At 35.8% G+C, this 12,895-nt stretch overlaps 1 protein-coding gene across 18 annotated transcripts in view; it reads left to right on the top strand.

Annotated features, from left to right (window-relative positions):
- Positions 1 to 12,895, top strand: part of CEP57L1 (centrosomal protein 57 like 1) — a 47,908-nt gene that overhangs the window by 18,480 nt on the left and 16,533 nt on the right. For 11 of the 18 annotated variants that reach the window (XM_033103565.1, XM_033103568.1, XM_033103566.1 and 8 more), the window contains one exon: positions 11,765 to 11,930. In XM_033103565.1, coding sequence (XP_032959456.1) covers positions 11,765 to 11,930 — 166 coding nt within the window. Of the gene's footprint in view, positions 1 to 10,458; positions 10,542 to 11,764; positions 11,931 to 12,895 lie in introns of all 18 variants that reach the window. The other 7 variants (XM_033103573.1, XM_033103571.1, XM_033103577.1 and 4 more) reach the window with 2 other exon arrangements.

The raw sequence follows: 12,895 nt of genomic DNA on the forward strand, positions 1-12,895 counted from the left end.
GTTGGAATAGTCCAGACAAAAAAGGACAAGGGCCTAGGCTAGAGCACACCTCGCCATCGGTGGTAAGGATGGGACATGTAGGTGACTCAGTAAGAGTTTTAGGTGTTCAAATCCTCAGGACTTGAAGGCTGGGAGCAGTGGGATGATGCCATCAAGTGAGATTTAAAATGCAGGAGAAACAGTTTTTATGGGGAAGATGATATATTAAGTTTTGGATATGAGTTTGAGTTGCCTTTGTGACATTTCAAGGGAATATGAACTCTTCAAATTTAGGGAAATGGTAGTCAGTACTTGATGAAAAAAATTAATTATCATCTTGGGCAGAAATAAAGAATAAATCAGGGAAACCTCCAAAGTAATATTGTCACTTGAGAAGTGCTAGGCATGTAGAGAATGTATTAGGTATAAAAATTGCGTTTGTACAGCAGCGATATAAAGTTACTATCAGTGGGTTCAACATCGTTGGGAAAGAGCATTCTGCCTTGTGAAAAATCCGTATAGCATTTATGGATTACCTATTTGGAGACTAGGACATAGTATGGCATAATATTAAAATAATATTGTATATAATTTAGGTTTTGATGATTCAAAAGGGATTTTGTGGTTTCTCAGTATTATGCACATCAATGATTATACTGACCAAATTTTGGATGTGATATCCAAAACATAAACATTTTTAGGTATCAATAACTAAGATTTATTGAGTGCTTATTATTGGCCAACCTCCATTCTAAGAACTTTATGTTGATTCATTACATATAATTCTCTGAAATAGGTATATAGTCTTTATTATTCTCATTCTATAGATGGGGTAAAAACGACAGAAAGCTTAAGAAACTTGCCTCAGATCATACAGGATTCATCCCCAAGGAGTCTTGCTGTGGAGCCAGCCTACTCCGGAACCACTAGTCAATACTGCATTATCAAATAATGTACAAATAGGTTACAGGTACATTTGCTCCTAAGAGGGAATGGAAACATGAAAATGCATCATACGAACAAAAGTTCCTATAAAGGTAACATTCCTAGAAATGGAAAGTTATAAGAACTTTAGGAATAGTTTAATGTACACACACACACACACACACACACACTTACATACACACATATATGTATATATTTAATTGAAGAGGAATTGCGTACATTGCTTATTAGGGAGAATGGCAACCTGACAAGTCAGAAGAATTAGGGAAACAGAAGTACAGAAGATGAATCATTACAGGGAGGGAAGGAAAGAGTTTATATCCAAGATTAATATTTGTAAAGGATAAATTGTAAGGAAACTGACACTCCCAGAAAAGAATGATAGTTTATTATCACTGCTACTGCTACCACTGCATATTTACATAATACTTTATATTTTTCAAAACTAAGAGAAAGGAGGTGACTTAATTAAGATTATATGCTATCTAAGGGTCAGAAACAGGATAAAACCCAGGACTTTGGCCTCAATTCAGAACCCTTTCCGTGGCATCATGTTCCTTAGTGGAACCAGGCAGATGGAGTCCTGTCCTCAGGTCTCCAGAAATGGAAGGGGAAACGCCTAGGAGAAGACATAGTCTGTCAGTACTAAATCCAAGAGAGTAGAACAGTTCCAAGGGATATAAGGGTACGGAAGGAACCGGAGGTGCTGTAATCAAAAAGATTACCATGCTTCTAGAATCTGGCCAACCTTTACCTCCATTGCCTGCTGACTGATGTATACACCAGGAAAATCACCAAAAAGAAAAAATTCTTAGGTATATAAATGTCTTTCTTTCTGGTCTCCAGAAACTGTTGATGGTGGTTGTCTTCAGAGAGAGGAGAGCAATAGCTGTGGTTGGGAATCAACAGTCTGGGGGTAGAAAATTTTTACTTTTTTGTGTGTGCTTTTCAATGCTGTTTAAGTTTTGTTACTTGTGGATATATTACTTTTTTTAAAAAAAAAGCATGTTAATAGAGGCTTCTGTATAATGGGATTATGGGCTAGTTTAAAATTTTTTAAATTAAATATTACATAGTACACAAACTGTACTAACAAATTTTTTTTTTAATTTTATTTTTTTTAATTTATTGGGGTGACAATTGTTAGTAAAATCACATAGATTTCAGGTGTGCAATTCTGTATCACATCATCCATAAATCACACTGTGTGTTCTGTACTAACAAATTTCGTCCCAAGAATTAACTAAGTAGGTTGACATTGACATTCAGAATGGATTTTCCACAGATCCACATAAAAGCAATGTTTTATAACATGGTTAGAATACCAGTGGTACTATAAAACCATTATTTCCTTGTTTCTATGGAAAAGTGAATATTAAATTAGAGATAGAGGGGTGGGAAATTTCACTTTCTGAGTTCTTAGAAAATCCCTGTATTCACTTACGGACCATACATGTATACATTTGCTCCTGGGGTATGAACAGCTTTCCTGGGAGAAAGCGGCATCCTGGCAGGGAATAGCAAGAGTGGGAATCAGATGTGAGTTCTGGTATCAATTGTTCACGGCAGGACTGTGCTGCAAAGGGGCTGTGAGGAGCTTCACCCACTAAAAGCAGGGAGAAGCCACCAGTAGATGGTTGTATAACCAGTTTATTTGTAAATTTGAATTCTAGAACTCTGCAGTGATCAGCTGGTGCTTATTTTCACTCTAAAGCCATTTTAGCCCTCTAATGGACGGTTTGGATGATGTGCTTTGTATACAATAATATAGCAGTATTACAAGATCCCAGAACACGAATGGTGTATATTTTATGCAGTGTTTATACTCCTCTTGGAAAAGATGGAAAGTGCATATCTGAACTAGGAATACACTGCTTTACTGGAAAATTATAAAAGTGCTAAAAAATTCTTTTCGTTGTAGCTTTGTTAAGAGGGGATTAATTTTTCTTAAAAAGGGCCAGGATTCTCTAGATATCATGAAAATAATAAGGTGCTGTGTTTTGGGGCCTGTGAGTGGAAGAAGGACTACCTACCATGCTGAACTGGGGCTGTACATCGTCATCCGCAGCAGGAGCCAAGTTTGTTCTTCTGTTGTGTCTGGACGGTTACCAGGGCCTGTGGGGAGTTTTGCAGTCCATTTTGCAAAGTTCCAGAGAATGCTGAATGGGGTATGGCCGAGTGGTCTGATCTCTCTTGGTGGTGGTTTTGTTTGTTTTGTGTTTTTTTATGGATGAGACTTTTTATACTTAGAGGAATTATAAAAAATGATTAAGTGTGATGGGAAGGAAAAAGATTTTTATAATTTTTAATAATCTGTCTTTTGAAAACAGATCAACCTATATGAAATTATGTATGGTGTTGATTTGAGAACGAGAAAATAGCCCTTCTACCCCAGAGTTTCTGGGCATTCAGAATAGCTTGGTATACCTTCCATTTACTGTATTTCAGTGATTCTAAGACTTTTTTTCACATTTAAAAAAATGCCTAAAATAGAGATAAATCTTGTAATCGTTATTGGGCTGGATTGGAGTTAGATTACTTCTGAGAGGATTTGCATTTGCCTCTACCAGTCATTTGCACTACTACCAACCCGAGACCATTTTCAATTAAATTCTCTGGAGAGTTGGGTTTTGTTTTTGTTTTTACACCACTGGAAATATGAATTCAGAGTACAAAGTTGAAGTGTAAGTTCTTAAAAAGTGTAAGAACTATCTTTTGGATAAAATTCCCTCTACTGGTGCCCAGTACTATAAAGATAACGGCTTTCAAGTTTCCTTGCTGCCTCTTTCTGCACTGTGGGTTTATTTTTTCATTGTTCCTCCAACTGTATCTGTAGCCTTTCTGTTGTTCAGCTTTACATGAGAGGTCTCCTATTTGTGTGTGTGTATGTGTTACATAAAAGAAGAATGTGTTTTATAATAGTACCTTAGATTTGGTAAAAGATCCATCAGACACTTGTTTAGGCTCTTACTATCCTTTTTCAGAACTCATTTACTCTTACTATAGACACACTTCTAATAAATTCAATGTCATTTTTACACATTTTTTTTTTTGCTCATTCCTCATCAGTGGTCTTCAGACTTTAATTTGAGTAAGAATCAATTGGGGAGTTAAAAACTATATGTTTCTGGGCCTTATCCCAGAGATTCTGTTTCTGTGGACCTGGATGATACCCAGGAATCTGCATTTTTAATAAATACTAAGTGACTGAAGGACCCCACTTAGAGAAAAACTGCATACTTTGTACTCATCTGTGCAGCTGCCATCAGTATATACTGATGACTTCCAAATCCTTATCTTTAATCTAAACCATTCTTGGATGCCAAACTCATCTGTACAACTGACATGTCTCTGTTACAGGCAGAATACACTACGATCTAGGCTACCGAGGCTCAAGTCCCCACTCGGCCACTTCACAGCTGTGTGACTTCGCACAAAGTTACCTCACATCTTAGTTCCCTCATGTAAAATGAAATTAATATAAATGCCTCATAAGGTTGCCGTGATGATTCATTAGAGCGATACATGTAAAATTCTTTGACCAGTGTTGGCACACAATCAGCTCCATAGAAGTGTTAGCTGTTTTTTGTTATTGTCCCACAAGCACCTGAAACATGTCTAAAATGAACTTTTTATACCACCTCCACCCCCTTCCAAATCTGTTTTCTGCCTTAACTACAGCTTTATTTAATTTCTCCCTATCACTAATTTTCCTCATTCAGATTGTAAATTCTATGAATTCAACATCCTAATTATCTTTCTTTTGTCCCCTCCTTTCCATTCTGTTATTTTGGTTCAGGTCTTTATCACTTCTCACGTAGAGTTCTGGAATAGCCTCCTACCTGGACTTCTAGCCTCTGGTGGTTTAGAGGTGGTTTTTCTCCATTCTCATCTCACAGACGTCTTCATCAAAGGCAATGTGATCCTGCTGCTTTCGGCTGGATGGCTCTAATTGCCTGTGGGACACAATCCAAGTACCTGTGCCTAGTAGACAGGGTTCCTCAGATCTGGTTTCTGCCTTCTCTTCTGCAGCACTCAGGCACATTTGCAATCTTCCGGCTTTATACACTTCTTGTAGTAACTTGCCCAACACACCAGGCCTTCTCTTGCTTTCATAACTTTACATAAATAAACAATATAGCATGGTAGTTAAAAGTGTGAGCTTTAGAGCCAGACTTCCTGAGCTCAAATCCTTATTTTGGCACTTAAGTAGTTGTGTGACCTTGACCAAAAAACAGGGTTTTTTTATGCCACAGTTTCCTCATCTTTAAAATGGAAATAACTGCTTCATAGGTTTATGTGGATTTTATTTAATATGTCAATTCACATAAGTGTTCAATACATGTGAGGTCATTTTTATCAATAAATGTGAGGTATGCCATCTCTTTTTCACACTTTATCTTGTTCTCTACTCCCACTTTCTTTGACCTGTCAAATTCTACTCTTCTCCATATTTCAGCTTAAGAACGAGCCCCTCCAGGATGCCGTCTCTGGAATCCCCAGACTCAGTTAGATGCCCTTCCCCTGGGTTCCCATAGCATCCTTTGTAGTATAATTAAGCTATGAATGCTTTAAGGACTGCCAGAGACTGAAGTTTTCATCTCTGAATGTTTAATGAGTGAAACTTGTTTTGTTGTTTCTTATTTGCTATGAACTGGGAAACCAGTTAAAAAGGGGAGACAAGTAAACAGCTCATAAGCAGCCTGGAAGGGAAGAGATAACAAGAGGTGAAAAGACCAAACAAAATCTGTCTGTACCCGTCTAGAACATTCCAGTGAAGGGACAGCAAGTATCAGGGTGGTCTTTAAGTCTCATTGTGCATAACTAAAATGCTCTGATGATACCCTTAAATCATCCCTCAGGTTAAACTGTGTTGAGTATACTCTGCCTAAGAGGAAGGAAAATAGGTTAAACATTTTAGAAATAATTCTTTTAAAATCAGTTGAAATAAATTTTGGCAATTGAATAGGTAAGCTTTAGTTACTTACCTTTGTCCTGCAGCTCATTCCCGCTTGGGCTGCCTGACTCTCAGTCACTCCCGTAATTAATCCTCACTGTTAATGTGCCCAGTCTGTGGGGGGTGGGGATGTGAAGGCTAAGAAGTGCATTTCTTGCAATTTATCTGAGTACCATTAACTTTAAAGTTCATTATTTGTTGACTCAATTTCTAAATTTTTTCTACATTTAATAAGTTTGCCATCCACCATTCTAAAGAAGAATGGTTAGAAGCAGAGTTAAGTTCAACAGTTAAATAGAATAAACATTATAAGAACATTGAAACCCTTTCAAAATCACAGAAAGGTAGAACTTTCTGAAGAAATATTACCAGTAGTATTTTACGATCCTAATAATTAAGATTTACTTAAATATTACAACACTGCATGAAAAAGTATATACCAGGGTACAATATGTGATATTTTGAAAACTGAGAACAGTATTGGTAGACTTGTTGGGTTTAATCATGACAAACATTAGCAAAGGGGAAGTAGGGAAAAGTTGTTGACCTAACAAATTAGTTTCAGAGGATTCTTTTTACAAATGTTTTTTTTGGGGATTAGGCCCTGAGGATACAATGCCACTTTGCAGAGCACAGCAGTTTGGACTGTAGGCACTTACTGAAGAAATAAACATAATTGTCCTTCCTGAGTTTATATGGACAATAGAAGCATAAGACCCTTAAAAATGAAAAGATGTTTAAATGCTCCAAAAAATATCCATATAAATAATGCTGTATATCTTCAGCTGTTTTCTATCTGCAGAAATCTAGTTAAGAGGAAACTATTTTAGTAAATTTTTGTTTCTTATTATAAAACTGTTATGTTTATTGTAGAGAATGTTTGAGATGGTAGAAAGAAGAAAATGAAAATCTATTGTCCACCTGTTAACATTTTAATACACTTAGTCTTTTATTTAGGCTTATCTTTGTTCTTTTTAAAAATTGGGCTATAATTATATAATTTTATATGCTTCTGTATTCTCTTTATATTAAAATCAGGAGCCTTTTCTCATGTACTGAATGTTTAAGATAAACTACAGGTAAAGATGATGGGGAGTCTAATCATTTAAGTAATCTCAGACGTTTTTAAGTTCTAACCTTACTGGATTCAGGTTCAGTAAGGAAAAATTAACTTTCTAATTATTAGACAAAATGTTTATTAGTTACTTTAAATTCATCAATTGATAAGTTTGCTTGGACATTAGCTAGCTCTTACAGCATACATTGAGTTGAATTGTGTACACATAACAATTAGATGCTATATTATAATTTACAAAATATTTGTAAAAATTGACTTTGTACTCTTTAAAAAACTAGATATTGTTGTATTCATAATCATATTCTTCTATTCAAACTCATTTAAGATCATGTGTTTGAAAAAGGCTCAATAAAAGTTTAATAATTATGAAATAAGAAAACCACTTTTACTGGATATATTGCTGACTCACTCCTTGTTCTTTTTTCTCCTCTCATTGTCTCATGTTAGTCTTTTTTCAATAGCGAGATTGCAGAATACTTGACAGCAGAAGCTGTACCCTGTATGTTTCTTATTTCTACAATATAGGTCATAGCACATTAGTCGTAGATACTAAATAATTACACTAAATTACTTCTTGCTCTCACTTTGACTCCTTTGTTACCACTTTCTCCTCCTTTTTCCTCCCACTTCTCTGATCACTCCTCTTTGTTCTCCTTTGAGGGTTTTTATATTTTCATTTGCTTCCTAACTGCTAGTGGTCTTTAGCATTCTGAGCTTAACAGTTTTTCTCTCTTACATCTATAATTCTTAACCTTTTAAAATCTGCCTCAATATGTCTGGGGGGGCACCACAGTGCATTGATAGACAATAGTAGCCCTCTAAGGGACAAAGGCATTGAATGTCAGCCTCCCTTTTCCACACATGCACACATTGAAAATTGCTAATCTTGACGCTTCCTTTCTGTGACCTAATTGGTAACCAAATCTGTACCTCTGAATCCAGCCTGGACTGCTCACCTAAACACCAGACCCATATTTCAACCCATCTGCTGGATAGCTGGGTGCGTGTAAGCACTTCAAATTCGACTGATCCAGAACGGAATTCGTTGTTTTCCACTAGACTTATACCTCCTTTCATATTATTCCTTATTTCCATTAATGCCACCACCATCTCCCCATTTGCCCAAGTAAAAATTTGGAGAACGTTTTTTATTTTTTTCTTCTCCCCCACTTCACTTACCTAGTTGGTTCCTAAATCCTTTCAGTTGTATCTTCTGAGTATGTTTCATGTTCATCTTATCTACTCCAGTTTTAATTCAGGCCTATATTTTTCCTTCATTACTTCAGTAACCTCTTAATTTGTCCCTCTGCCTGTAATTTCTTCCTCCTTCAATCTATCTACCTCAAAACCATCTGATAAACTTGTCTGAATACAAACTTAATTATGTCATTTCCCTTTTATGTCCTTCATTACCTCCCCATTGCCTATTCTTTTAACATATGAATGCCTTAATGTGGTATACAAAGTTAAGTTAATCTTAAATACATACACAAAGAAAACCATATGAGAGAAACAGAGCTGTAGATCTTTCTCTAGATTCTCTAAGGGAAAATCTAAACTTGAAAGGATTAACAGTATAGGAAATAGAGTCCCCCATTCCAAGAATGTATTATGGTGTCTTTGACTACCTCCTAATGCTGTCTCCCTAATAGTTCTATGGAATTAGGCAAAGATGATGGCACAGTCAGCCCCCAGCAGAAATAGACATTGGTTGTTAGAACGACCGTTTTGGAACAATTGCTTCGGAACAAGAACAAGTGAGTGAAAATGCTTTGCAGTCAAGTATTTCAGTCTAGCACATTTGGCGGGGTTGGGGGATAGTTTCTTTAAGCAATGGTTCCTTAGTCACAGCCAGTTAAGGTGTCTTAATGATGTACATCATAAAGACAGTGGATGTTTTCTCTGGTGGTTAACAAGCTTTCAGGAATAGTTCCAGGCATAACTTGAGTTTCCCTAAGCTTTACCAGGTTATTGATACAAACGAGGCCCACATTTTGCAGCATTTTGCTCCAACATTTTGTAGATACCTCGAAAATGTTACACAAGAATTTCTGAGGTTTTTTTTCCCAATTACCTATGTAGCTAGGCCCCATACCAGACATGCCAGAATCTAGGACTTCCAGGTGTGAATTCCTGCCCGTTCTTAGGAATTTTTTCCTGCTTTCCCGTTCCCTAATCCTGAGAAAAGTTAAATCGGGAAAATCGGCTCCTTGAACCCAGGTGGTTGGTAGTATTGGCGGTCACTTTGTGGAAATGATTCATAGTGGAGAACGGAAAACAGTTTATATCTCAGGATTCGGGAACGGGAAAGCGAAAAAAATTGCTGAGAATGGGCAGGAATTCCCACCTGGAAACCCTACCAGAATCCTTGGAGGTTGAGTCTTAGTAACCTCTTTGTATTTTCAGAAATGTTTCTCTAGAAATTTCTCTCATACATGCCCACAAATATGTCCCTTTCAACTGTTCTCTCCTCCTCTCCTCTCCTCTCCTTTCTCTTCTCTCCTCTTCTCTCTCATTGAATAATGCAGCAGAACCCCAAAAATGCCTAAACTGTTCGTGATCTCCAGCAACTTCCCCTTTGTTGGAATACAACATTTTATACAAAAGCAAGGCAGCTAATGCCTCTGTCTTTTATAGAGATACTGGTGAAGTATTTCTCAGTTTTTACTTAGAGCCCTCTCTCTTCCCAGCACCCAAACATACGAGTCCCTGGGACTAGGTCAGAGATGAATTATAATGACAACTACCGTACTCTACTCAAAATCACTCCTACCCCCTCCACCAAACAAGGCTTTGATTTTAGATGAGGCTTTTTATACTTCTTTCATCGTCCTTCACAGTGAGTTTTTCTTCTAGGATGCCTCAGCCCTTTATGTAAATAGCTTCCATGGGCTTATGCACTTTTTTACAACGCAGGACTAGATTGTAAGGGTTAATCTGGGACCCCTCTTACAGTGAAAACCCCTGAGCTCCATCTCACATCGTAACTTGTCTCTTCTCATTTCTTTAATGTTTCCCTTTCTTTTTCTTCACTTTATTTTCATTCTACCAGTGGGTTGTTACTCTGCTTATGCCCACTTTGAAATATGTTTACACATTTAAGTAAACTTTAGTCTAACTTTTAATGCACTGGCATCTTCTGAGTAGTCATTTCATATACATTAAAAACCTCAAATTTGAACCTCAAATTTTGAAATTTGGTGCAAAATCCAATTTGTAAATAAGTATATTTGGGACAGAGGGAGCGGCGTCCTCCCAAGGATTTCAGCATGTAATGACGAATGACAAAATTTCATTCTTTCCATTATTGGAGAAAACTCACCAGGAGCTGAAAACTGACTTCCATATCTTGAATAACTCAAAGATATCTTGGGATAACTACAAGCACATACCTTTCTCTGAAGATGTACAGCCATCTTCAGAATTTCTGTATCTTGGGGCCCTACTTCTATTTCATTGTGAGCCAGCTGTGACTAACTTTGCTCTCTTGTTTTTTGAGGGAACAGCAACTTAGCTAGATGCAGTCTCTCATGAGGAACAGACAGTGTCTGAGCAGCAACAACTCAGAGGGATGGAGACATGGTTAGTAAGTGGTAGCTGGTGCTTGATAACAATAGCAAAAAACGGTTGCCTTTCAAGAGCAAAGAGCAACAAGTATTCTAGCAAAGCTTCTGAGGCTATATAACCTCTAATTTAGACCAATCAGAGTGTTCTGGAAGACAGCCAATCATGGCAATGGCTAAAGTAAAAATTTCTTTTGAGTTCAGAAGTGTGTTTTCTACTCTCCCAGGAAATATAGTCATGGGAAGTGCCTTCCTATGCCTTGAATTGTGAAGGTAGTGAAATCACTGAAAACTTGCAATTCTCAAAAATCAAAATAGGCTCATAATTATACAAATTTAAATATTTAAATTTACATTTTAAAATAAAATTTTTTCCTTAAAATTGTACTGGTGAATTTTTTTGTGAATAATTATAACTGTTTTCTAATGTGGTTATGAATTTAATTAACATTGACTAGACTTTATTAAGCAGAATACATTTCTAGAATACTATACATTTCTAAGATATTTAAATTACAGAAAGGAAAAATAGAATGATTTGGGAAAGTTAGGTAAAAAAATACCTCCTAAATGATTAAAGGGGCTCTCTTACAAACAAACAAACCAAAAAGATAAAACCCCAGAATGAGAAAATAAGGCTATTTTAGTCTTCAGATTTGGAACCCTTCTAAACTAGATGAATAGAATGCTAGTGCATTCAGTGGAGTTGTATCTTACTCAAGGGTTAGGTTCAGAAATTGATATATCCAGAATTACCCTTGAAAATTCCTTAGGAAGCCAGTACATTATAATTCGGCAGTCAATATTAGAGAATCGAATTATATGGGTGGCTTGTTTTAAAAGCTGTGTTGTCTTTTAGAATATATGTCTTCTCTTTGAACCCTAGAGTCACTCTGTTTATAGAGAGGTGCTCAGATGGTAAGACATATATGAACTTAACATCAACTGAGAAACCAGCAAATTCACACAACCCATGTGATGCTCACTCCATGGTGTATGCTCATTGCAAGTCAGGCAGAATTGTCCGTACTATTTATTTATGCAGTAAATAGTCATTTTTCTTTCGTTTATTGCTGAGCTTATTATAGTTGAATTTGTGATAATTATGTTCATAAAGACACAGCTCCACAGTGTACAATTTTGTATTTGTGTTCAAGTTTCACCTGAATATTTGTCTAATGTTTTTGTCATTCAAATAAGAGAGAATGATGTTATACTATATCATTCCTTTATTCTCTACAGATAATGGATTCTGAATTAATGCATAGCATAGTAGGAAGCTATCTTAAACCTCCAGAAAGAGTGTTTGTTCCATCATTCATCCAGTCTGATGAGTCATCTCAGAATCACTACTCTGTGAACTTTGGAGTATCCGCTGTTAAAATGCTTCCTAGTCCAAATAGCCAAGGTAAAGTGAATATAAAACCTTACTTAAAATTAGGGGAGTGGTACAAAGTATGTTATATAAAACTTCATTTTTATGTAGAAAATAATGTAATTGGGTATTTAATCTTAAAAAAATTACTAATTTTGATTCTGTTGCTAAAAATTTCTATAAAATTAGACAAGTTATTTAACATTTTTTATTTTGGCTTCTTCAGCTATGAGATGACATATATCACAGGTTTATTATTAAAACATCATTAGAAAACAGAAAAAGTCTTTGAAAAATAAAAAGGTCAGATTTGAAATCCTTCTGAACTACATGATTAGAATGCTAGTGAATTAAGTAGAATTATGTCTTAGTCAAGGATTCAATTCAGAAATTGAATATATCCAGAATTACCCTTGAAAATCCCTTAGGAAGCCAGTACGTTGGAATAACTACAAAACACATGTTTTATAACTTTTAAAATATAAACTTAGGTGGATAGTAAAACTGATTTAGGAAAATATTTATGACTCCAGGCATACCTTATGCCATACAAATAATAAATATTAACTATACAAGTTGATAAATACATACTTTCTAAGATGCCGATTATCAGTTTGTTTGTTAATATTCTATAATAGTGGTTGCTATTAATAAACAGACTGGCCTTGTGGAGTAAAACAACCACAAGAAATAATAATCCAAATCAGTGAACCAGCTACAGGTACTATATAAAGAGCAATAAAAATAAGTTTCTTATCTAATTTGTAAAAAAACAAACGATAATCTCTAGCAAACATCTTTCTAATTGGATATACACTATATGAAAGTTAACCTATAACATTTACCTATATTCCATTCGTCTCTAGTTTTATAGTTTGAAGTTATTACTGAATAGAAAGTCTAAGATAAATGTTTGAAAATTTATAGCTCTGAACTTACTTGAATCATGAAGATATTAACATAGCTGAATAAAAATCATAGTAGCTCATGCGTACTAC

The sequence above is a fragment of the Rhinolophus ferrumequinum genome, chromosome 3 (assembly GCF_004115265.2).
Source record: "Rhinolophus ferrumequinum isolate MPI-CBG mRhiFer1 chromosome 3, mRhiFer1_v1.p, whole genome shotgun sequence".
NCBI lineage: Eukaryota > Metazoa > Chordata > Mammalia > Chiroptera > Rhinolophidae > Rhinolophus > Rhinolophus ferrumequinum.